General features: G+C 55.6%; 1 protein-coding gene across 1 annotated transcript in view; it reads right to left on the bottom strand.

The window, feature by feature from the left end:
• LOC119109523 (uncharacterized) overlaps positions 1-25,533 on the bottom strand; it is a 44,123-nt gene that overhangs the window by 655 nt on the left and 17,935 nt on the right. Inside the window, exons 2-4 of the mRNA XM_037233169.1 lie at positions 25,062-25,212; positions 1,430-1,580; positions 787-1,113 (exon numbers count right to left, since the gene is read on the bottom strand). Coding sequence (XP_037089064.1) covers positions 787-1,113; positions 1,430-1,580; positions 25,062-25,144 — 561 coding nt within the window. The 5' untranslated portion in view covers positions 25,145-25,212. The remainder of the gene's footprint in view (positions 1-786; positions 1,114-1,429; positions 1,581-25,061; positions 25,213-25,533) is intronic.

Here is a 25,533-nt window from a genome sequence, read left to right as displayed (position 1 = left end):
CCCCAGCGGGACCGTCCCTCTCGGCCCAGGCAGCTGCGGAGGAGCGGCCCTCCGGCGGCTCAGCGCCACGTTCCCAGGTCAGTTCCCCGCCAGCGTCGCCGACCGCCCGACCCAGCGGAGCTCTCCTCGCGCGCGCCGGCGCCGTCTCCTCGCGCGAACGCCCACCGCGGCGGCAGCGAGCTCGAGGCAGGAGCGGGGCGGCGCCGCGCCCGCCGTCCCGTGCTGAGGAGCGCCGCACCGGGACATCCTGCTGGCGGGCTGACCCCGGCGCGTGGTGCCGCGCCACGGCACGCCTCCGGAGAGGCCGGCGGACTCGAGCGTGGGGGTGGCTGGCCGCCCCCCCCCCCCGCCCAGGTACGCCCCGCGTGGGTAGCGGCACCCGGCGCGGGGGCGGATGCCGAGACCCGGGCGGTCCGGTTTCCCACGCTGGGTTTGCCAGGGGGAAAGCGGCTCGACGGCTCACGCTCGGCGGAGCTCGAGCGCCGGCTGGAGGCCGGGCGTGGCGCGGATTGGGAGCCTGCTCGCCAAACGGATCGGGCCGGCGCGCGAGCGTTCCACCGGCGCCGCGTGCTGACCTGCCCCAACGTGGGGAAAACCAGCGCCGACCGGCCGCCGTTCAACGAACCGGCCGGCGAGACGCCGCTGCCACCGCCGCCCCCGCCGGTTCCGGCTGCGGCCGAGATGAGCGGTGGGCGGCGGCAGGGTCATCGCACGTGACGCGCGGGGGCGGCCGGCAGGAAGCCTGCCGCCGACGCAGGGGCGACCGCAACGGTCGCGCCCACTCACCCGTCGGACCTCGTCCGGGTACCACATCGGGTTGGCGTAGCCCACGTCGTCGTCCTCGCCGCCCGCGGCGGCGGCTGCGGCAGCTCCCGCTGGCTCGGCGGCGGGGGCGGCGGCGTTGGCGGCTGGCTGTGGCTCGGTAGCCGCGCTCTGGCCGGCGGCGGTGGTGGCAGTGGCAGAGACGCGCTCGCGCAGCCGCTCGCGCACGCACACGCGGCACTTCTGGCCAAACAGCTGAAAGAAGACGGTGCCCGCGCCCGGTCCTCTGTGCAAAAAGTACTGGAAGGACACCTGGCCATGCATTGACGTCCATGCGTTGCCGCACCGGTCCTGCGGACAAACGGCGGCATCAGACGAGCCCACGCCGCGACCGCTCCCCTACGACAAAAGGGCATCATGGCGCGAAGGTGGCAACACGCTTCCAGAACATAACAGATCGCGCACAGTCGCACACTCTGGGATCCCGTTTGAGTGTAGCATCGTCAATACGCCCTCTCACGCGTGCATCCCGCCTCAGCATACAACACAAGCCGCGGCGTCTTTGTTGCACATCAAGGGCCGCGCCGCGCTGCGGCTTGCAGCCCGCACCACAGGCCCACGCGGAGCCGGGCTCCAGCCGCGGCCTCGCGCCGACAGGCACACTCACACAGCGGAATCGGATCTTGGCGGACGTGCTGTAGCACCGCCAGATGTGGCTGGGCTTGGGCGTGGACGGCGGCTGCGGCACCAGCGCCCAGTGCTGGCCCGTCTGGTTGAAGAGCTCGGCGAAGCTGGTCACCCACACCACATACATGCCACTGGAAAACGGTACAAACACGTGTCAGTCACGCCATCACGGCAGAGAGCCGACGAAAAGGCCAGATAGGAAAGGACACGGATCCGGCGAACGGCTCGATATTTGCTTTTTCACGGCCGATCCCGGAGCTGGATTCATCATGATTCCGGAATAAGCCAGCAGACGTTTCCTTTCGGAGTGCAAAATCCGACAAATGCCAACACGGCAGGACATGTCGAGCTCATCAGTGGCTGCAAGTGTTCCGGATTCGCTTTAGCAAGTCGGCGCATACCACTGTTTACTCTCACACACGCGTGATCGGCAGAGTAATATTTTCACGGTAATCAATTAATGTCCACGGCGCCGGATGTCCGGACACGTAATATACGACGTGCGAAGTTTCCAACGCGGGCGGCGCGACTGCCCCGCACCGGGACGTGCAGGGATTTGATAATAATTTTTCGTTGTCACGTATCCGATGTATCTTCCTTAAGCTGACAGTGTATAGCATTCGTAGCGAGCCATCAAGGTGACGGACCTCCCGGCCTGTCGGTCCAATGCTGACCAATCGCTCGTTGGCAAGATGACGTCACAGCGTGTGACGTCACGCGCGGTACGTCACACGGATTACCAATGCAATCGGCGAGGAGCATGCCGCGCGCCCGGCGACCAGCCGGCTCAACCACGGGCCCGATCGGTCGCGTCGCTCACGGGGCGCCTCCGCGGTGCCCCTCGACCGCAAAATCGACCGACGTCGAACCGCTCTGCACAATCAGACAGACCGCAGAACTCTGCCGTCACCCGGCGGCCATCAGGTGCGGACGGCGCCGGAAGCCGCCTGTTATCCAGCCGGCGGACGCCGTTATCCAGCCGGCGGACGCCGCAGCTGTCGCCGACACGAACGCCTCAATCAGCGAGGCGACCGCCGCGACCCCGCGCCGATCGCGGACAAAACCGCAAGAGCCGCAGCACCGGCCGCCGGAAAGGCGATCGCGCTCACCGCAGGCCGCATCGATCATCAGCCAAGTGCCGACACGGGCGGCCGCGGCCGGTGAGGAGCGTCCCCAGCTGGCCGTCCGTGGCCGGTGCGCGGGCTCCGCTCCGGCTCCGGCCGGACATGCCCTGGCCGTCGCTGCCGCATCACGCCTTCCGGTCGCACCACGCCGGCCGCCGACGGCGGAGGGCGGAGGGCGGCCGGCCTGCGGGCGCTCATCAGTTTACGTCCGCCAGGCCGCCCGCCATGCGCCGGCGCCGCTAGCTCCGCTAACAAGTCACGACGATACGGTCTGCACTGAGCGCCGGCGGCGCGACCGCGCACAGTGGCTGGTCACCATCCCCCGCCGCCGCGTCCGCCGGTGACGCTCGCTCCTCCGGTGCCCTCCAGACGCGGTGCAACGTGCCGAGAGCGTCACAGAGAGACGTCCAAACAGCGAGACAAGAGCAACAACGCGAAGGAGCGAGCGCCGGCACGGTGCGGCATGCGGCGACACAGCTCGTTAAGTAAGGGGTCCGTAGCGGCGGGTAGATACTTAGAGAAGCAGCACCCGGACACCAACGAACCGGGCAATTAATGGGCGTCGTCACAGCGAAGGACGGAGATTACGGGTAGAGCACCGGGAGGAATGCCAGGCCGCACTGCAGTGCCCAGCACGTGGCATGCCAGCCGAGACGCGAATGCATGGCTCGCTTCTCAGCGTGTGCGGCTGAGAGCTGTTAAAGGTCGATGAAAATGAGTAACTGAACAAACAAATTTATAAATAAACGAGCCTGAATCGTTCACGCCGGTGCTGCTAGTCGCTAAACCCATCTCAACCATCTCGATCTCCAACCAAAAGACCACCTCAACAAGCGGTCAGCTGATACAGGCACAACTCTGCGACGAGATGCTCAGCAACATTGTCATAGCACGGCACGGTGAGACGGCAGCAAACCACGCGCAGACGAGCTAACCTACCCGTCGATGAGCAAAGGGGTCTGCCAAGCCCGCGCACCAATCGTTCAAATCCCTGCACCAGCACAACGCGCGCGAAAGAACACCAACACCGCCGAAAACACTGTGTCGCCACATTTAGTGTAACCGATTCTGCCAGTCCCGGTACCCGTGCCCGGTTCGCCTCGACGATCAGCTCCGTCGTTATCCATGGTTACCCGCTCGAGTGTCGCCTGCCCGGATGACCTCCAGCAGCGGACGCGCCGGGCGCCAGGCCAAAGGCACCAGCGCGCCCAGGAGACACGCGGCCACTGCCTCGGGCCCGCACTCGGCCCCCTGAGACGCCTGCCAGCCTGGCGCCCACCAACTGGTCACAGCCCTCAGGGCTACGCTGACACGCGGATCCGCAGGCCACTCCTTTGAGCTGTGTCACATAAACGAGGCCCTGAAGCCTGCCTCACGTCCGGCGGCGGCGACCGGCAGCAGCGCGGGCATCCCCACATGGCGTACAGGCTCCGCACCCACCAGCGGCGCCTGGCCGACATCGGCCGGCGCGGCCGACGCTGTGGCGGCCTGTTGCTACGCGCCTCACTAAGCCCCGACACGACTGCAGGACTAGGTCGGCAATAGCGTATATACGGCCAGGACCGGAACGATAACATCTCCGTGCCGTCGGCCGCCCACCGGCTCGCAGAACTCCCATGCCAAGGCTGCTGCCCCAACCACTAAAAATAACGAGAGCGCGAACAGCCAACAAGGCGGGGCTCGAGCGCGGCGATGATGGCACAGCGCCGGCGGCGCACGCGGCGGGCCGGCCGGGCGTGTGTGGACCGCGGACCGGCTCCGCCGGCGCTACGGCGCTCCGGCCTGGCCCGACCCGTCCCGACCCGGCCGGCACAGTCGCGACAGGCCCACAGAAGCCGCGGAGACTCGGTAGCCTTGCTGGGATGGTCGGGTCAGGTGCCAGAGGGCTGACTGGCTGCGGCAGGGGACCTAAGCTGGGTCCCGTCTGGTACCGGGCAACTGGTTGGTTGGATCAGGGGACATAGGCTGGTTTGGGCCAGATGTCGGAGGACTGGTTGATTGGGTCAGAAGACATAGCCCTCGATTCAGAAGCCGGAATCCTAGCGCGACGCTGGAGGCTTCGGAGCCCACATAATCAGGGGCGTGTCATCTACAGAGGGGACATCTCTCAAAAAAGGGCGTAGCGTCAGCTGGTCCGGTGCGCTCGGGGAACGAACCGGCACTGGAATAACATTTACAAAATCGGGTGCTACGCTAAATCTTACGTAACATATCTGCGACCATCCAAACATAACAAAACATTCTTCCAGAATCTCACCGCCGCAGAGATAAAGGTCTATGTTCACGGCATTGCAATCGTACGCAGGGTTCGAATGTGGAAAATAGCCGACATCTTTACACACACTGGCTAAGCAAAGATAAGAGCAATCAATGATACATTAGGTGAAATATTCGATGTTTCCGTAGTGCTGATGGCAATGAGTGAACATTGACCAAAAATGTCTAAACCCAAAACGCACGGCGGGTTGAACGCAAGATATTCCGAATCTGTTCAACTATTATGAAAAACAAATGATTAGCCAATCGAACTGCCACGCTAACTACCACAGCATAAGCATCTATGCACGAGCTGCTAGAAACACAGAGACACTGAGATGAGCAATCCTTCAGACACCCACATCCAAGCACCGGACGTACCGTATGTATGCCATCGACTCCTAGGAACACCGGCCGCTAAGCCCGAAAGGCCCCGCTGACCCGCACTGAGCACGAGGCTGGAAACCACGTTACCAAGGACATCAGTGCTATCATTCAAGCTGCCACATTCCAACCCTGGCTACAGTGCTGTGCTGAGGGCTGCCTGCAACACAAACGGAAAAGCTCGAGTGTGAGGCTGCAAACTAACTTACCGACGGCTGGTTGGTATTAGGGCTTTCCGACGCGTCGGCTGTGCAGTCATCTCGTACCTTTAGCTTCCTAAAAGACATCGGCGTTCAAATTACCAAACAGCAAGTTTGATCCGCGCTTATATTGTCGTGCAGGCTGCTGGAATCACGATCATGACAACGTTGGAAGTATTAAGCCTAGGACTAAGATTGATAACCTACCATAACCTCGGAACATATCATCCGGCGGAGGGAGGGGAGGGGGGGGGGCATCACCGCAGGTCATGCACCACGTACCTTCGGAACCTTTCGGCTTAGCCGTCTACCATGAACACCGCTGGAAGCACTAGTATTTTATAGACCACGCGATGATTGCTTGATATCTCGTCTTGACAATTGCCTTCTGGTGTCCTGAAGGTCGGCTATTTCCAGCATACAAATTACGTTACATTTTAAGCCAGGGGTCGATAATGCCAGACCGCGTTGACCAAGCCAAAACCATGAGATACCATAGGTAATGACCAATGTACCACAGGAAAGGTGCCCGCGGTTACGGTGCGCGTCAGGGAAACAAGACGTGCGGGGTTCGATTTCTCGTGGTGCCTGCCCTTCCTGCCGGGCTGAGAAACAGGCCACGCCATGCCTCAGTCGCTGGTTGCGTCGTTAAGACGATTATGATATTTGGATTTTCGGCTACGTCTACTAGCGGTAACTTTATGGCCACTTAACTGTCACATATTCTCTATGTACTCGGTGCCTACGAGTGTTACATGCGAAGCGTGCTGTTCACCACGCTTCTCGAGTTAGGTAAGAGCTCGCGTCGTACTCCGAACGGCTGAGTACATGGAGTAAGTCCGGCTATTTTATAAGATCTAGGACTACTTAAAGCAAGTTAAGAAGTCCGTAAGGTCACGTCGTAAAGCCCCCCCCCCCCCCCCGCCCAACAACGCAATACACCACGCGACTACAAAAGCGACATGTAATCTTGACGGGGCAAAAGCGTCACCCCTTTGTGTAGAACGGGTTCGACAATTTCCTGCAGCGGCGTTGCGCCCGGATCTTTCGTCTTGCGCCTGACGCCTTCAATCGCCCGCTAACGTGCTACCTCGCACCTGCGTCAAATCCCAGCGCATCCTCCACGCCTGGCTCACTGGCCCGCACAACGCTAGCCACGCCCGGATGCCTCAACGCGGTGGCAGCGCGGCAAGAAATAACGTTCTTGATTGGGGCCTTTGCCGGCTTAGTTAAGGCGTTCCCCTGGACGGATTGGCGGCGGCGCTGTTAAAAACGGCTACGTGATGGACGCACCGATTGACACAATATCGTAGGATCACATTTCCAGTTTCTTTTCGCGGTAATGGCTTTGTTGGGTGGTGACTTTCTTGCCGCTTGGGCACGCTGTTGCTATGCCACCTGGCTGTAGCCAGCCTATCTTATGGTATGGCGGCGGTCTGTTGCCGACCTATTCTCTATGGTATGGCGGCCTGCAGCTGACCCATCCTACGGTATGGCGGCCTACTGTGACCGGTCGTGCGCGTTGGTGGCCGAGGTAAACACGTCCGCCTCCGTATGGATACATGGGTTCCGCGCCGACATTAGCCACCTTTCGCACGCCGGGTTTCCGCCAGGGTCTAGCACCGGCGTCCACCAACGACTTCAGTGTGCCCCTCATGACATGGCTGAGACCGCGTCCGCATGACATGCCATTCGAGGCACGGGAAACTGGTCCACGTAAGCCAATGCTTACAGAACGATTACTATGCAATCGTTGTGTACGCATCGACCGCCACGCCATCATCTCGGGCGGCCAAACAAATGCGTAACATGACACACTGTCTGGCACCTTTTGCCGCCCGAGACTCATTGTCACTTAAGTACGTGTCACTCTCGCGGTTTTCAAAACGTATTACTAACCAACAAGTCATTGTAAGGGCTCCAAAGACCCACCTCCAACAAGGTTTCCACGAGGTCGGCCGCACGTCAGGAAACCGGAACTTCTAGAACAAATTCCGCACTGCCTCGGATGCTTCAGAGCCTACATTTCCTTGATATCTTACGTGTCTACGTGGTTATCACAATTGTTAGGAGCATCGACCGTTACTGGGCCTATCGAGGATTAAGTCTCTGAAGCACGACGGCCTGAAGCAGCTGACAATCCCGCGGCATTCTCGCGTGCCGTCCCGGCCCCACCCAGCAATGCAGCAACAACCGGACGGCTCCAGAGGTTCGGCTTCAGCCGCCCCCAACCGGGGGTGCCCCACAGCGCCTGCCATCTCGGTGATGTCGTGCAGCCCGTGCTCTACGAAAACTGCAACAGCAGCGCACCGCTGGGCTCACGCCGGGCTCCAGTATCCCTCGTGGCGCGCGACCAGCGCCGCTGCGCCGCGCTGCGTGGTAGCCGCCCGGTCCGCGGCGATCGCTCACTGGGTCACCGAGCAGCGGCGCCGACCACAACCAGCACGGCGGCCGGTCAAGCGAACACGACGGTCACGCAGCGTCTCCACGCCACAGCCAGCTGGTTACGGCGCATCGGGCCGTGGCGACGGGAGCCACGCGTCTCGTACGTCAACGGTCCACTAACAGGAATGTCGCCCGGCCGGTCGCATCGACATGCCCGTCGCCGTCTGGCGTGCGCGATCACGTGCCAGCACCACGTGAAAAAATTTCGGCAGCTTGCCAGAAGTTCGGACGCAAGCCGAATTGAGACGCTTTTTATTGCCTTCGCCACAGGCCTGCAATATGAGACGACCAAGCCAAACGCAATGTTTGCGACTACCGGACGTCGGGAAAGTAGACAGAGGCCAGGGGGCAGGGCGCCCTGACCCAGTTCCGTACCCGTATCTGTCCTCCGGATGGATCCTCGGCGGCACGTAGTATCCGACCTCGAATGCGCGACGTGGCTCTGCCATGCCCATCAGGTGCGGCGCCAACCGCAGCTCCGCCGGCGCCTCTTGAACGAGCGCCGGGCCCTCCAGCGTGTCTTCAGAGGCTCCCAGCAGCTGACGCGAGTGCAGCCTTTGCTCGAGCGAGCAAGTCTTTCACTTCGCGGCGCCTTCACCTGGCCACTGCGCCAGGCCACGGTCCAGGTCCGTCGGCGGGGTGTCCGTCGCTGTCGCAGGGTCACTTGGGCCCTCGGAGCAGATACGCACCAGGTGCCGCAGAGGTCGCTGCCAGCGCGTGCCCGGCCGCCGCGCGCACGCCACCGCAGACGACCGGCGCGCCCGGCCGAACGTGCACCATTAATACACCGGCCGCGCCGCCACCTTGGCCGCACGAGCGGCTGGGGCTGCCCAATTTCCAGGACGCGGACCATGTCCGGCATCAGGATGACGCCCCCGCCCGGCGGCACCCACGCAGGGGGCGGCGGGCTCTAGCCGGTCGGTCGGCCCGCCCGCCCGCCCGCCCGCCGGCCACTAGCGCGCCGCCGGCGCAGCCTACCCCCGCGGCCGGCCGGCCGGCGCCGGCCCGGGGATTTCCGAGAGGAGGCTGGCTGGTCGGCCGCACCGTTTCAGGGAATCAACCGACGGGAATTTTATCGCAACCGCGTTAGTGCATAGAGGAGGCAACTTTCCAAAGTTGGCACAGGTGAGCGGAGACTCGTCGATGAGCGATTTCGGCTGAAACGTAAATATGAAGTTCGTGAGCCTGGGAGAACGGTACTTTTATCCTGCAACGACGCCGAGATCGTCCGCAGATCAACACAGGTGAAGAAACCAAACGAAGAAATCGTTGATCATGGCCCCACGAACATAGAAAACTATTCGGTGCAACAATGCTGTCTTTGGTGTAAACGGTGACCACATCACCTTACTACGTAAGTAACAAACACCTTACTACGAAGTAACCAACGACCAACGTGTTGGTTACCACTTGGCGGTTGGTTGGCTGCGACGCTTAGTTTGTGCAGCCGAGCAAACTAAATGTTGCAGCCTCCCACACGCTTGATGACGTATGACAATGCGGGACGCGGAGTGAGAAAACCATTCAGAATTGAAAGTGCCACTACCCCTAGACCCACGTCATTTTTAACTTCGTTGCATCACCTCACAAATCTTGCAATCATCTTGGCAATCACGAATGGCACGCCCTGGGTGAGGAATCGCAAGCATACCCTGCGGCATAATCCCTTGACATTATCTACGACACTTGACACCCGTTCCAAAAAAGCAGTAATCCGTATTGATGGCCCAGCCGCTGCCGAGATTACTGATAGTGAAACTGGCGCACGACCTAAGGTGTGTTCCGATCGACTGCAACTGTTAGACAGCGGATATCAAGCAGCTTTCAGAGACGCTCAGCAGATGATACCACCAGTCATTCGGACGCGTTGTGTAACATGACGTAATTTGCGTGCGTCCGCCGGCCATCACCTCGCATGCCGTGAAGCTCATGTAGTGCATGTCATGGCGTGCAGCGAATCCCAGACGCCAGACTGTGCGAGCCGTGGCCACGCTAGGACGAACCAGTGTCATATGACACTGATACTGTTGTATAGACACTCATAGTGATTATGCATGCCGTGACATAGCGGCGTAATCCTGCCAGCCATGACCGCGCGGTCTATGGACAAAGTCAGTAAAAATAAGGTGAATGGAGAAAAGTCGAACGACAGAGTTGACACGGATACAGGTCCAATGCGTTATAAATCGAAACGGGAATGTGGAAGCATTCCCCCCCCCCCCCCCACTTTGGTAGAAAGCGGGTCGTATCAGGGGAGAAATCCAGCTGCTGGCGTTTTGAAGATATGTTGTGTCATTTAGCCTCGCCAACCCAGCTCCTTTTGCCAAACTGCGCCGCTGACCAGACAACAAGAAACTTACGCCTTACTCGCCGATTTCAAGCATTGAGTGTCGTGCCAGGAACGGGTCCACCCCGTGTGGGTGTTTTGGTTTCATGGGCACGTAGGTTTACTGCCAACGCAGTAAACCTACGGGAGGCAAAAAACATGCACTCTGCAGACAAAATCGGGACAAAAGCCCTTATCGGGAAATTAGGTAGGCGTGTCGCTCCTGCCTCCTGGTGGTCACATCCATGAATTGGATTGGTTGCAATGTCAGCCGCCGCATCTGCGTATGAAACACATGCCTGTGCAAGGTAACGCATGGATGTCATCAACGCCCTCCCAACAACGGAACAGGAAGAACGTACAAAACACAAAAACCTGCACCAATAAAGCGCTGTTCGAAGACTATCGAAGCACTCAACGCTTCATTTCGCCTGGAATGGCTGAAAACTTACTTGTTGGGTTTCTTTTAAGCTTTTTAAGGAATTGTTTCACATCAGGTTCACACCGGGAGCGCAACGTAAAGACTAAGTCCTACTGTAGCCAGTCGGCCGATCTAGCATCGCCGTAAATCTAGTAACAACGGGCGTACGATCACCACCGCGCGCTTGTGCACCGACTCGTGGCCCCCGTGGCCCCATCCGCTTTTGGTAAATAGGGGCGCGAATTGTGGAAACTGCATCTCGTGTCGACAAAAGCAAAGCATACCAATGTTAAAACAAAGTAAACAACTGTGAAATGCGCAATGTTTATTCCTCATTGCATTGTCATAGAAGCTGAGTGAAAAAGGTGTGCATTTTCATAAGCAAACCAAAGAGAGCTGGTAGACAGATGTAGAACTGGTGAATCGCAATGTTTGGGGGTGGGGGGGAAGCACTGGCGGCTTGGACGGTGGCCCACCCGTGACGGTGAATGGTTAGTGGTGGCTCAAAGGTAATGGTGTTATCATGGACTGTAATACTGCTCCCTGACACACCAACTCACGTGTCGAAACAATGAATCTACCCCACACAGCTCGCTAAAAACCGAAGTGCTACCTGTAACCAGCCAGACCAGACCCTCAATGGGCAAGGTATTTTCCCAGTAAAATGCGTTTGGCCCTTCAACATAAATACGTTGCAGATCACTGGGACAGTGAACAGAATATATCACAATGATATAATTCACCACAAATGAAAAGTACACTGCCCTATTATCTCCAGTTCAACGGTCTGGAGTTGTGTTACATCTTCGGTTACGTTTGCCCTCCGCTTTACGTTCCGTTCAAAAAGATAACCCGAGCCCATATTTCCAGCGTGCCCCGTTACCACCGAGCCCAGCCCATCTTTCCAGTGTCACCGTTAACACCGAGTCGAGTCCATCTTTCCAGCGTCCCCCGTTACCACGAGCCGTGCCCATGTTTCCAGCGTGCCCGGCTACCAACGAGCCCAGCGCATATTTCCAGCATCCCTCGTTACCACCGAACCGAGCCCATGTTTCCAGCGTGCCCCGTTACCAACGAGCACAGCGCATGTTTCCAGCATCCCCCGGTATCACCGAGCCGAGCCCACGTTTCCAGCGTCGCTCGTTACCACCGAGCCGAGCCCACGTTTCCAGCGTGCCCCGCTACCACCGAGCCCATGTTTCCAGCGTCGCTCGTTATCACCGAGCCGAGCCCACGTTTCCAGCGTGCCCCGTTACCACCGAGCCGAGTCCATGTTTCGAGCGTGCCCCGTTACCACCGAGCCGAGTCCATGTTTCCAGCGTCGCCCGTTACCACCGAGCCCAGCCCATGTTTCGAGCGTGCCCCGTTACCACCGAGCCGAGCCCATGTTTCCAGCGTCGCCCGTTACCACCGAGCCGAGCCCATGTTCCCAGCGTAACCCGTTACCACCGAGCCGAGCCCATGTTTCCAGCGTCGCCCGTTACCACCGAGCCGAGCCCACGTTTCCAGCGTAGCCCGTTACCACCGAGCCGAGCCCATGTTTCCAGCGTCGCCCGTTACCACCGAGCCGAGCCCATGTTTCAAGCGTGCCCCGTTACCACCAAGCCGAGTCCATGTATCCAGCGTCGCCCGTTACCACCGAGCCGAGCGGGTTTCCGTCGTACCGCTGCGTCCCGACCACACCGCGGACGCGAAAACGCAAGCATAGACCATTCGGTCGTACCGCTCTCCCCCTATTCCGGGCTGCTCCGTCCACGTTCCGTCTACGTTCGGCTCGCCCTCGTTCCCTGTGTGACCGCCCTTAAAAGTGACCCGATGTCTTTTGTTGTGTATTAGTGTTTAAGGGCGTATCATTGTTGCCTACCTTTTCGTGGCGGTTCCTTTTGCCGCAAATTATTGTTTGCCCGACCACCTATAATAACCACAACGGCCTCAAATCGTTAGCAAAAAAACAACAACAAAACACTGAGGCAATTTGAGTTATTACAATGGCCTAAGCTCAGTCGACAGTAAGATGCCGCTACACCACGGCCTGTTGGACCCAATCATGACCACACTAATGCTGTGGTTATCGGTCACATCACGGTAACGTGAGAGACGCCTTGCGCGACGCCGTGAGCGACACCGTACGCGATGCCGTGAGCGACGCCGTGAGCGACGCCGTACGCGATGCCGTGAACGACTCCGTGCGTGACGCCGCGCGTGACGCCGTGCGTGACGCCGTGCGCGACGCGATACACCCACCCTTACAGCAGTGATCAGACAAAGCCGCCCACTGCAGCGATCAGGTATCAAAACTCAAATCCGCGACCTGCGTCACGTCCCGGTTTGGTCTCGGTGGCCCGCCCTACTGGAGGCTTAGGAGCACTCAAGTCATCCCAACTGCGCTGTTTATACGCCTTAGTACGTTACCAAAAACAATGCTGAGTACAATTCTTCCGAAGGCTACTTCATCGACTCCGGCCCCTCTCCAGGAACATCTCAAAACAGCCGGAATGTCCAGCCTAATCACTACCGGGTATCTTCATCTGAAGTCTCCACACTAAGCAGCAGAACCAAGCAACAGTCATCCTCTCGCATCCCCAAATGTATCACTTACGAAGGTGTAGGGTAAAACTGTGCTGGGCCTTCGCAACTGGTATAAATAGCCATTGAAATTCTCACCATGACGGCGATGGTGACGCCATGATGACGTCACGATGGTGGCGTATTCCAGACGAGGCCTGACCTATCATCAGACTATTCATTTGGCATTTGTTGACTTATAATCCGCTGAGATACGACCAGAGAAGCATTTCATTGGAAGAGCTCACACCTGGGATTTCTATCACACATTAGTCCCGCCTTGCCATTAGACGCAGTCCTCGTATTGCAAAAATGGAAAACTCGTGTTTGCGGCGTTACAACGATCCGCTCTCAGCTGACGGAGTTGACGGCAACTTTCTGTTCACGAGGTGCAACCGGGGAGAAGGAAGTTGGTACCGAGCAGTAGCGGCCTTCGTGGAAGTGGACGGCGGGGGGTGGGGGGAGGGGGGCCAGCCGTAACTTCTCCTCATTGCTTTGCATGCAATACGGTATGATCTACCTATGAAATAGACGGCGGGGAGGGGGGGGGGGGGGGCAACCGTAACTTCTCGTTGCTTTGCATGCAATACGGTATGATCTACCTACGAAATAGACGGCGGGGGGGGGGGGGAGGGCAACGATAACTTCTCCTCACTGCTTTGCATGCAATACGGTATGACCTACCTATGAAATAGACGGCGCGGGGGGGAGGGGAGGGCAACGGTAACTTCTCGTTGCTTTGCATGCAATACGGTATGACCTACCTATGAAATAGACGGCGCGGGGGGGGGGGGGAGGGCAACAGTAACTTCTCCTCGTTGCTTTGTATGCAGTACGATATGAGCTATGATATATGCTACTTCGAGTTGGGATGGCCGCCCCTTCCTCAATCCGCCACTGTTGGCACCAATAACCGAACATGGATGCATCGCCAGTGTTACATTATGAGCAAATGAAGACGTCACGAGCTAATCAGCACAGTCAACATGCCACCGCACACATTTCAGTTTTGGCTTTAGGGCGCACCAATTACCTTGGTTATCTGCGTACGCTCTTTAGTTGTTAACGCGCGTGCCTCCTTGTCACATATCACCGAGTCGGTCATTGCGGTGTAGCAATGGTCATCGCTAGGGCGGTAAATACACCTTTTCCGGAAGAAACTTTATACAATAATACATACTTATACATAATAGGGCGGTAAATGCACCTTTGTTGTTGTTTATTAGGGATTTCCGACCCGCTGACCGCAATGGTCATCTGGTGGCCAAGCAGCCAACACAACACTGCACAATATCTCCGGGAAATTTTCCCCACCACACCACCAATTACACAGGGTAAAACCCCAGCGGCGCGGACCCGTTCCCAATCCTGCGAGGTAAGAGCATGCCCAAGCCCAAATCCTCGCCCCACCCGCTCACGGTCGCCAAGTACTGACCTTTCATCGGCCGGGATCTCCGTGTGGACGACACCGGTTTTCGGATGTTCTCGGCAGACAACTATGCGTGGCTGGTCTCAGCCGCAGCAATACAAAGCAGCTTTTGTCTATGGATAGCCCGGTGAGTAAGGCGCCGCGGATTTGCGACTGCATATCCCACCGCAAACGGGATGACGGCGATAGCTATCGCCACCAAAGCTGAGGTTAACGGGGCTATCTTACCCAGAAGAAAGAACACTAATTATACATGTACATGGCGCTTGGAGCGACCGTTTTGCAGGAGCTCTCCCTCCCAAGTACCTCTACCGGGGCGACGGAGCTGCGTCTGAACGAGTATCAGTGCTGGGACGCAGCACTCTTGCTAGCAACGTTGGGCTTGTTTGACAGCACATATACCTGCGACAATCGTCGGCGCACAGCAGCAAAAGTGCTGAAGAAAAACAATGTAACATTAAACCAACAGCAAAACGGTAACGTGGCGCTGAGCACCCCCGTTCCGTGCTGCCTCATCCACCCCCCGCCCCCCTCCGGGCTTGGTAGTTGACCCCGCGCTCCAACACCCCCCCCCCCCCCCCCGGGCAGCCGTTCATGGAACCCGTTTGCTGACCGCGCTGTATTTAGCAGGTCGTAATGTTACCACGAGCGAGTAAAGTGGCTCATTGCTACATGACTTCCAGGCTTGATGTGGCCCGCTCGAGGTGGGGGGGGAGGGGAGGGGGGCGTGGGGATGGAAGGGGTCTCCAGCGGATAGCACCTCAGTGGACTCACATCTAGTCGAGCGGTCCCCCCTCCCATGGCATTTCCACAACGTTGCAGACGCTATCGGATGGTTAAAGGATTACGCCTGTCCCAATTACTCACGTCTGTTTTTCTCGACGGCGCTTACATTATTATTCGTAAATCACGTTTTGAGCCCCAACCATCTGTTTTTCTTATTCGGAATTACTGTAGAGAAAATGGCGAACTTCTGGCAATGCGAACAGCTCGAGATGAACAGGAAGAATATGTCGCAAATGTTTAGGCAAGCAACCCATAAACGTTTTCTTGGGTGGGCCATTCAGCCATCGACGCAGCCGTTGAGCAATGTCACCCCGGCGACACCCGTGGCCTGTTGGCCGGGCTGAAGACCAGGCTCGGTGGGCTTATCCGAGGCAAAAATGTTAGGCAAAATAATGCACGCTTTGCTTTTACTTCAGTTTTAAACCCTTCATACCCAGTGTGCTACTAAACGCAACATATTGATAACATCATGTGTCTACTCTTCTAGAAAGCTCACATGGGTAGTGACATTGTGAAAACGACAGCGAGTAGTGAAGACGCATTTTATGAACCAGGGGGCTGTATTTTGGCCTCACGGCGCTTCAAATGCACGGTCAAGTGGCAGTGACACCGCGGCGCATTCGAATGGGTGTTGCGCTCATGTACAGAGTAACGAACTGAGGAGACTTCCCCGGACCAGAAAAAGTCGGCATTTTCTTCTCTGCCAGTGCAAAGCCATCAGCTGATGCATGCCATTTTGCAGGACACGGCCTGTGGTTTACCGAGATGAGCTCCAAGGGCGGAACCTCTGATACCTTTTGTGACAGGTCATTCGAAAATCTTACCGCTTTCTTTTTATCTGTAGTTGGAAACCGGCATCAACGCGCTTAAGATCTATTTTGGTACCATAGAAATGCCGATGTCAAGACAGTTTGGTCCCCGTTATCTGAACATCATTACTTGTGTTAGCAAAAGAGGAGTATTCTACCTCTTGGGGCATGCTTCAAAAACATACACTGGTGAAACCTAAGGACCCATTACGTGTAATAAAAACACTGGGTAGTGCCACCGCAGCACCAACAATATGTAATGGGGACATTGAAAAAGAGAACGGAAGGCACGCTGTCACTACTCTTTTACGGGGAGTGTTGCAGGAGTGTTACAGGAGTGTATTTGTAAAGGGTTTTTCAGTTCAGAAAACTGAAAAACACCTTGAAGATCACCCCGCGCACTTCACAGCCCTGCCCTTCTTAAGCCCTAGGCCTTTCAGCCTAAGTCATTCCACTTCTGTCATTTCATGAGCCGAGCGGCGATCAAGGCCGAGGCCAATACAATTGTCCAGTCATTCATATCTGGCGTTCGAGAGCACGACTTCCAGATTTAATGGCCAACACTTGGCTGTCGATCAATAATGTGCAAGACACGATGACGTAAACAATGACGCACTGAAGAGCATATTTACTCAAAATAGAAATGATGTCATCTGGAGCAGCCCTTTCCATTCATTAGTTTACCAATAGTGAGCTTACATCATATAAAATAATTGCTACAATACATTCAAGTGTGGAACACTCCCCTTGGGGAACGCCGCTTGTTTGTGTTTTGTTTTTTTTCGAAGGTGGCGGCTACAAACGCCAGTTCACGCCCGGACTGTATTCAGTCTACTTGGTAGCCCCAAAGCGCCGCCTCATTCTGCGGACAATCGCAGTTGTCGTGCTTGCCGTCGTCATGACGATATCTGACAAGGGACGTTGTCAGGTCATAAGTACTAGGGGAACCACTGAGCTATTTTAACTCGCACATGCGAGCCTGCGGACTTTAAGTGGGGTCCAGACAGTCTAATGGAAAACGTCGGATGAAAAAGTCGAACGACATTAAGTCGACTACAAAAGTCGAATCAGAAAAGCTGAGATAAAAGACGACTCGGAAAACGTCAAAAGATAAAGTCAAAATTGATTAAGTGAACAGGGATACAAATCGAACACTTCAAAGTCGATCGCAAAAGTCAAGTCGGAAAAGCCAAGGGACAACATAAAGACAAAGATAGAAGTCGAATCGGCAACAAAATCGAGTACAAAAACTAAGGACTACAAGTCGACAGGGAGATGAATAAATGTAAAGCTGACTTAAGGACACACACGTTGGAAAAAGTAAGGCAAATGAAAAGCATCACTTCCTTAGTGGTGAGCGGGTCGTGTAATGCGATCCCTCCTTTAAGAACTGACAAAATAAACATTACGGTCGTAAAGGAGGTGCCTTTGGTACCAAGATATTATCCATTTCAGCAAATCAAGTTTACAAACAGCACGCGAATTACAAAGCCAAGATTACAGTACCTTGGAGTACATGAAACATCCGCGGCCTCCTAACCGCGCTAGGCTGTTTGACCTATATTTTAAACAGATGTGCTGGCAGTCGTCATGTTTCAGAGCTCTTCAAACGGCAAAAACACACTCCGAAACCTGAGGTACAATCCGATCCTAGCACAAAGTGGCTATGCAAGAATACCATCCATGCCCAGCCCTTTCCTAGGCATGGCAGTGCCACAGGCAAAAGGAATATGGCGGTTGGCCTTTCTGAGAACATTTCCAGCTCCGTGGTTTCTAAAACGAGAAACATTGGCGTTCCCGCAATATATACACACAGACATTCATTGCAACGGGCCAACTAAAAACAAAACTTCCAGCACCATGACAGCAATGTTTTCCCTTCCCATCGCAACCGAAAAATGCGTGCTTCCTTTCCCGATTGGTGTGCGACATCACACAAAAAACAAGCCAGGAAAAAAGAAGTCGAGCGACGCAATAAATATTCTAATCGCGATTTAAACCCTGGCCGTTCCTACAGCTTCCGGTGAAACGTCTGTTCGCCACCCCAAGACCCAGAAATCCAGTCGTCTCAGAACCGGTGTGGCACACAACACCCAGAACTGACGCGCCACTCAACACTGGGAATTACTTGCATGACTGGGGCCACTTTCACAATGGTCCGGTCTGCCGTTTTCCCACGGTCAGACATCTTATTCGAGGGAAAAGGCGTCAAATGAAGTTCTGGTCAAAAAGGGCCGCGCCTGCCCCCCCCCCCCCCCCGTCGGTACCGGACCGGCGGGGGCCCGGACACGCGGCGTCCACTGCGGGCCCCCGACCGGCTGCACCACACCGTCTTCAGCGTTCTCATTAATCAGGCCGTGTATCTAGTCGCGTGAGGTCCCAGAACTGTCCAGTCGTCGCGGGCTGTCCCGGTGCCGTATGTCCTCACCCACGGCTATGTTAATTGGCTAGGCATGGACGCGGAGTCCCGTCATCTCATGTGTGGATGGGCGACATCGCCAGGACTCCGTAGCTCCCACAGCAGTGGTTCGTGGCGAAGTAGAGTCTACTCTGCAACTATCTGCTGTTCAGAGGCCAAAAGGCATCGGCACTGTCAGATAACATACCGCTTCGGCCATTCGCCTTTGGACGGCGAATATAGCTGGGTGATTTTGCATCCATGACAGCGTGAATTCGTGCGGTTAAAGGGAGAGCCCCAAACGGAGGAAGCTTCCTTTGACAGAGAGGATGACTGATCTCGAAACCTAGGGAACGAGGGCTGTAAACCTGGACCACCTATGCCACCATCGAGATGTAGGCGATACCGCGCGTCTCAAGAGGATATTCATCACGACACACACGCCAGTACTACAACTGGCATTACCTCTGCGCCTCTCATGTGAGACCTACCCGCTTACTCTGATCCGAGCGGCGAGCTAATAACGAAGATGGGGTCGTCTTCTCCCCGCTGCGTAACGTTACAAGTACACAACAAGTACGCAGACCAGTCCAAAACAACGTACGTATGATGATGACGCTTTTCAGTCAATTTATACGTGGAAATGTAAAACAAGTCCGACGTCACTTTCCGCCCGCCGTGATTAAGGACAGGAGCTTCCGAGCCATAAATTAGTTCAACCGCAGTGCGCTGAAGACTGAGTATGGCGTCCGGGACAATCAGGTAACTGATACACGAGTATGGCGTCCGGGACAATCTGGTAACTGATACACGAGTATGGCGTCCGGGACAATCAGGTAACTGATACACGAGTACGGCGTCCGGGACAATCAAGTTAACTGATACGAGTATGGCGTCCGCGAATATCAGGCTGATACGAGTATGGTGTCCAGGGCAATCAGGATGATAGGAGTATGGCGTCCAGGTCAATCAGGCGAACTGATACCAGTACGGTGTCCGCGACAATCAGGTTGATAGGAGTATGGTGTCCGGGGCAATCAGGTTGATACGAGTGTGGCGTCCGGGACGATCAGGCCATCTGATACGTGTATAGCGTCCGGGGCAATCATGTTGACTGATATGAGTATAGCGCGCGGGACATTCAGGTCAGCTGATACGAGTATGGCGTCCGGGGCAATCGGGCCATCTGATACGTGTGTAGCGTCCGGGGCAATCAGGTTGATACGAGTGTGGCGTCCGGTACGATCAGGCCATCTGATACGTGTATAGCGTCCGGGGCAATCATGCTAACTGATACGAGTATGGCGTCCGGGACAGTCAGGTCAGCTGAAACGAGTATGGCGTCCGGGGTAATCAGGTAAACTGATGCGAGTATGGCGTCGGGGACAGTCAGGTCGACTGATACGAGTATGGCGTCAGGGGCAATCAGGCCATCTGATACGTGTGTAGCGTCCGGGGCAATTAAGCCATCTAATACGTGTATAGCGTCCGGGCCAATCATGTTAACTGATCAGAGTATGGCGTCCGGGGCAATCGGGCCATCTGATCCGTGTGTAGCGTCCGGGGCAATCAGGTTGATACGAGTATGCCGTCCGGGGCAGTCAGGTCAGCTGATACGTGTATGGCGTCCAGGGCAATCAGGTTGATACGGGTATGGCTTCCCGGACAGTCAGGTCAACTGATAAGAGTATGGCGTCCGGGACAGTCAGATCAACTGATACGCTTGGGACAGTCTGAAATGACGATGACAACAGAGAACTGGAGGCGGATGCCATCTCCAGCTCGGACCATACCCGACTGGACATATGTACCGATGTGTACCCGCGGCCTGCGACACCACGGTAAACCACAGCGGGCCCGAGCCCCCTCTCCCTCCAGCTACTCCGCGCGGGAAAGCCACGGCGCAGCACGCAACGGAAGGAAGTAACGTACAGTGGAAGTACTTTGAACAATGCACCCTCTTTAGATGATAAGCATAATTACAAGATGACCATGACTGCATCATTCCTTGCAACATGAAACAGTAAAGGAAAGTATTCAGAGCCATGCATCATTCGCTCATCCATTACAGCCATCGTTCATTCATTCGACAAACGCTTTTTAAAAAATCACTTAAGTGGACTTTGGCACACCTTTCAAAACGACCACGCTATTTTACCACAAAGTTTATCACAAGTTATCACAGCGCACGGTATGACCCTTCACACGCACTCATAAAATTGGTGTTATTTGGGCCCTCAAACGAGTGAGGTAATGGCCGTTTTGAACAAAACTTCTCTGCACTAGTTCTGGTGGTCAACGATTCTCGGTGTCTCCTTGGAGGGCCTTGGCCACTTCTCCAACGTCAGTCTAGGCCCCTTTGCTGCAACCTCCAAATCAACCCGAAAGTCGGCAAAAAACGATGGAAGATGGCAATAAATAGCCTATGCTGGAAAAATATCACGAAGCATTTGCTCTTCCCCCTCCCCCGTTTCGCTCTGGAGCGGCCCTCGCATTCAACATCCAGTCAGTTTACTCTGCATACATATCACCGCTTCCTGCTTCCTCGTTCGTATGGCCAAATGGCTTCGTGTGAAAACAGGAAAAAAACGAAAGGGAGGATACCGGAAGACACCGAGAGAGACATCGCACTGTGCGTCAAAATATGCAAATAAGAATGTTCGAAATCTTTCGGCGCGCTCGGGGTGAGGCACGCGGTGGCACTCCCGCTTGACGATTTCCTGGCCAAACGTGACTCGCTGTCTTTGGGCGGCCGGTTTTCCCAAACGGCGGCACCACTAGCTCTGACATATCTACTTAACGATGGCACAACGCCTGGAAAAGGCTGCGGTCAGGGTGGCGACCGCATTAGATTGTATCATCGCCGGGCCTCCCACACAAGCTAACCTTCCCCAACCCAGTTACAGAGTTCTGCGATGACACGGCGGCTGTCCGTGGAACCACTCAACAGACGCCACGTTTATCTAATCATCTCGCCGCTTCTTTAGCTCTAGTTCTGCTTACATGGGCTTACTTTCGCCAGTAGTGCATATTATGGGTAGCCCCATGTGTTCTGCTTACGTTTGCGTCCGTTACTGAACCACTCCCATTACAGGAGCGGTGGCATTTGCACTTTTCAGTTCCAACTCCGAGAACTTTACTTGAAACGCGAAGTCATATGATCAGGGGCGCAGTCAGTCTTGGTGAAGGGGTCGCAGCCGGGGGAGGGAGGGGAGGCGTACAGGGTTGACAAAAGGCCCTGCTGGTGAAAGACATTCCCGATCCGCCTCCCCCCCCCCCCCCCCCCACCCCGCCCCGAACACAAGAACACTGGATAACGCACTGGATTTCAGGAGGGCATTATTATATTTTTAAAAATTATTTTTCGTTCATTGAAACAGAAGCAAAAGGACGCCGGAGGATGTTAATATTTTTCGGTTTTCAATCAGTAACTGAAGGAATCAGGCCGACAGCAACCCGGAGGTGCTTTTCACTTCGCGACGGTTCGGCCGACTCATCTCAGCAGGGGACATGTCACTCAGGGGCTTCGACGGCACTTTTCTGGAATATGCAGCGATATTTTTTTTGTTTATTGGCGTATTCGCGCGCTCCGACCGCCGGGGTCATTTGGCGCCCAATACAGCGATATTGACAGCCGTAAAGGCAGAGCATGCAGATGGAGTTGCAGTCATACATTTTTATTAACATGGCTCACTCATTATCGTCCAGGAATGATCAACCTGCCTTCAGAATCGGTAGGGCAAAATTGTGCAATATAGTTCTGACGACGCGCGCTCGTATACATGAGCAAAACCTCGACGTCCGGTGTTGCAGCCATCGGCCGCGCAGTGTCGGCCCGGCCACTATCAAGTAAAGGCGGAGTCTCTATTTTCGTGCTGCTCAAACTGTCCATCTGTTGAGAGGAAAACCCCAAAATCGTATACGTGAAATACACGTCCTACGCTTATCTTTGAATGATGATGATGATTCGGGCTTTGAGGCGCGCTGACTGCAATGATCAAATGGCGCCCAGCTTATCCAGCTTATCTCTGAATGATACGAATTGATGCCTAAAGACTTTCGGAATCATTATTCCACGACGGCCGTCCTCGTGCGCTCGGCGCCCACCGCAGTCCACTGCAGCGGCCAACGCCGCTCGGTTTGTTGGAAACCACAGCCCCGGTCACCGGCGTCCTCATCCCCCCCCCCCCCCTCCATGATTGCGAGCGTGCTGGCACGAAACATGATTTGTTTCTCATCTTGATTCTGAAAAAAGGATAGACGTCCCCCTGCAATATGAGTTGGCCCTTTTCATTTGACCTCATTTTGATCTCACTGAACGCTACGGAAACCCCATACATTCTGCGGGCAAGCGGCGTCCTGAAAAGCACTAGGGAACACATAAGCTTTCGCAGCCAGGGGCTGAAGGACCGTTCTGTCCCCACGCGGGACGCCTACCGGCTGCCATGCTGGCGATGCGGGGTCATCTGGTCGATCTGGAAGTCCTTAGAGGAATCAGTCACGCATCGGGCAACTCCCTGGCTCGAGAGGCCCTCTGATCTGAGCAACTGGCTCCGGATGGACGTAAGGGTTTTCTTGAGGCAAAAGATGATTTGCTCGAAGCTGTGCAGCCCAGTGATAAGCAAAAAGACTCCGGTTCGGCTTTCCGAGCCGCTGGCTGAGATTGGATGAAGGGAACTGCACTTCCGCACCAGAGACCTTGACACCAGGTCCTCCCATCGTTTCATTGTAGACTCTCACTGTACGTTCTTTAATTCCCTCGCATTGTCCGAGGGTGTCGACCAACGCGAGAGGCCCTCTGGCATTTGGGGTCCCGTCCCCGACCCTGTTCAGCAACTATTCCCCTGCCCGACTCGGGGCCGCTGTTAGGAACTGTGAGCCCTAACCGACACTGGGCCCCTTCAGTGTTTCAAGGGTCCCGGCAAATATGAAAAGCGGGTCCCGACCTTTTCACTGCGCTCAGGAAATGATCCCTCAGGCTCAGATCGATACGGAGCCGACTGTTCGGTGCTAGAGATACGTTACCGTTAAAGCAGCCCTCTTCGACTCAAAGGGCCAAGGATCGGCGCAAAGAGCCCTCTCATTGACTTTGAAAGCCCGGCTCAGCTGAAAAACCTTTAACACGGCTTCTGCGTGGCCCTTGGTCTCCCCGGGCCCCGGGCTCTCAAATCGGGCACTTCCTCGCTGGTCCCGAGCGGCCTTTCGGGCGCCTCGGGATCTGAGGAACTTAAGGGGGGGGGGGGGCCTCCTGTGCCCATGCCTACTCCACTGCCTGTGATGCCCAGAAACCACCCTGCTTCGAAACAAGAAACCCCAACATCCTGCCATCCGGAGCAAACTGTCCGTCGAGGGCGTAGAAAGAAGAATCCAAAATTTGACACGGACGGATGCCACCACCTGGGAACATCGCAGAGCGCGTCACTAGATGGCAGCACACGCACGGCCAGCCCCATGTGGCAGCACACAGCACGCCGCATGTTCACATGGAAAGACCATGCATACGTAAAATGCAATTGTTGGCACGCGAATGTTTTAAATAATTCGCTACGTATAAAAACAGACGCAAAATTTCGTACCAAACGGTGCACGGGCAAATGTTCGCATCGGTTTACGGAGCGCATGGAAAAGTCGTTCGAGCAAAGGGTTTTAAACATTATACTGACACCCGCGGCTGGATCCACAATGAACATAACTTTGTGAGCAAATATTTGCACATGATATTGAGTACATACGTGAAAGAACCGCATTCACCAAAAATCCCTTGAGAGTCAAATTCGGGCGCATGGCCCGATTCGCAAACGACCACGACTGAACAGCCACAGGAGGAAGGTCCCAGCCAGAGGAAGGTCGCACGCCCCTCCCCCCCCCCCCCATACCCTCGCCCCCCGGTATCGTGGGCTCGCAGTGACACTTCATCCGAGGCCCCATGCAAAGGAGTATCTACATGCGAACTTACACTGTACATCCGCATACAAACTTTACCGCACGTACATACTTTTGTCACACATTTACCTCTGCCGAGCATTTGTGTGAGAACTTAGGGTACTTGTATATTATATCGGCCAGCAAAACTTTTCGTACGGGCTACCGTCATACGAAATTTCTGCGACTTTCCCCATTTAGCTTAGCGTGAGCTCTGATCCCTGAGATCCATCCATTCAAAGGGTTCGGATCAAATCTTTAAAATAAAACAAATAAAAAATTTAGAACTTCTGCGCATGCACACATTTTCATCATTGAATATTTCTGGGCGAACATCTCACCATGCCGACTTCAACCCATGCATCCTTTACCTTAGTACTTAAACCTTCGTTCGATCAACCCGACGAACTCGAGACATGCTTAAATTATCCCACAAACCCATACCAACATGGTCTACATAGTTTTGTCAGGAACCCCGACGCCCGTGAGACCACGTGACCCGCCATATTGGTGCAGCACCGGCGGCCATATAGGTGGCAGCACTTACTAGTCCACCTGGGAGCAGAACTCTTGGATGGGTACACAGACGTGCAGCACGCCGGCGGGGTCCTTCGCATAGAGCCGGCACATCGGGCCTGGGAAGGCGGGCTCCACCGTATAGGACTCGTGCCGCACGTGCACAGCCACCAAGCCGTTGTCTGGAAGGGACGAATCACAGTCACAGGCACGCCGGCCACAATAAGGGGTAGTTTAATGAACCTTCATTGCTTCGGCGACTCGATTGAAAAATGTATTGCTTGCAAGAGGCACTGCGTGGGCTGCGAAAGGTCAAGATGGAATCGGGGCAAGTCGAAATGTTTTATTGTGGAAACGTAATCTACGAGCATACGCAGATTTCTAAGAAACGTGAAAAGCCAACCACTATTCGTTCCACCGCAGAAACATTTCAGCATCACCGCAGCAAGTGAGAAAGCTATACTTCATGTCTTTGAAGCATACGACTAGACACCAGTGTTAAA

Source organism: Pollicipes pollicipes, unplaced genomic scaffold (genome assembly GCF_011947565.3).
Source record: "Pollicipes pollicipes isolate AB1234 unplaced genomic scaffold, Ppol_2.1 Scaffold_7231;HRSCAF=8579_pilon_pilon_pilon, whole genome shotgun sequence".
NCBI classification, from domain to species: Eukaryota; Metazoa; Arthropoda; class Thecostraca; order Pollicipedomorpha; family Pollicipedidae; genus Pollicipes; species Pollicipes pollicipes.
This window is presented reverse-complemented; position numbering and strand designations above follow the sequence as displayed.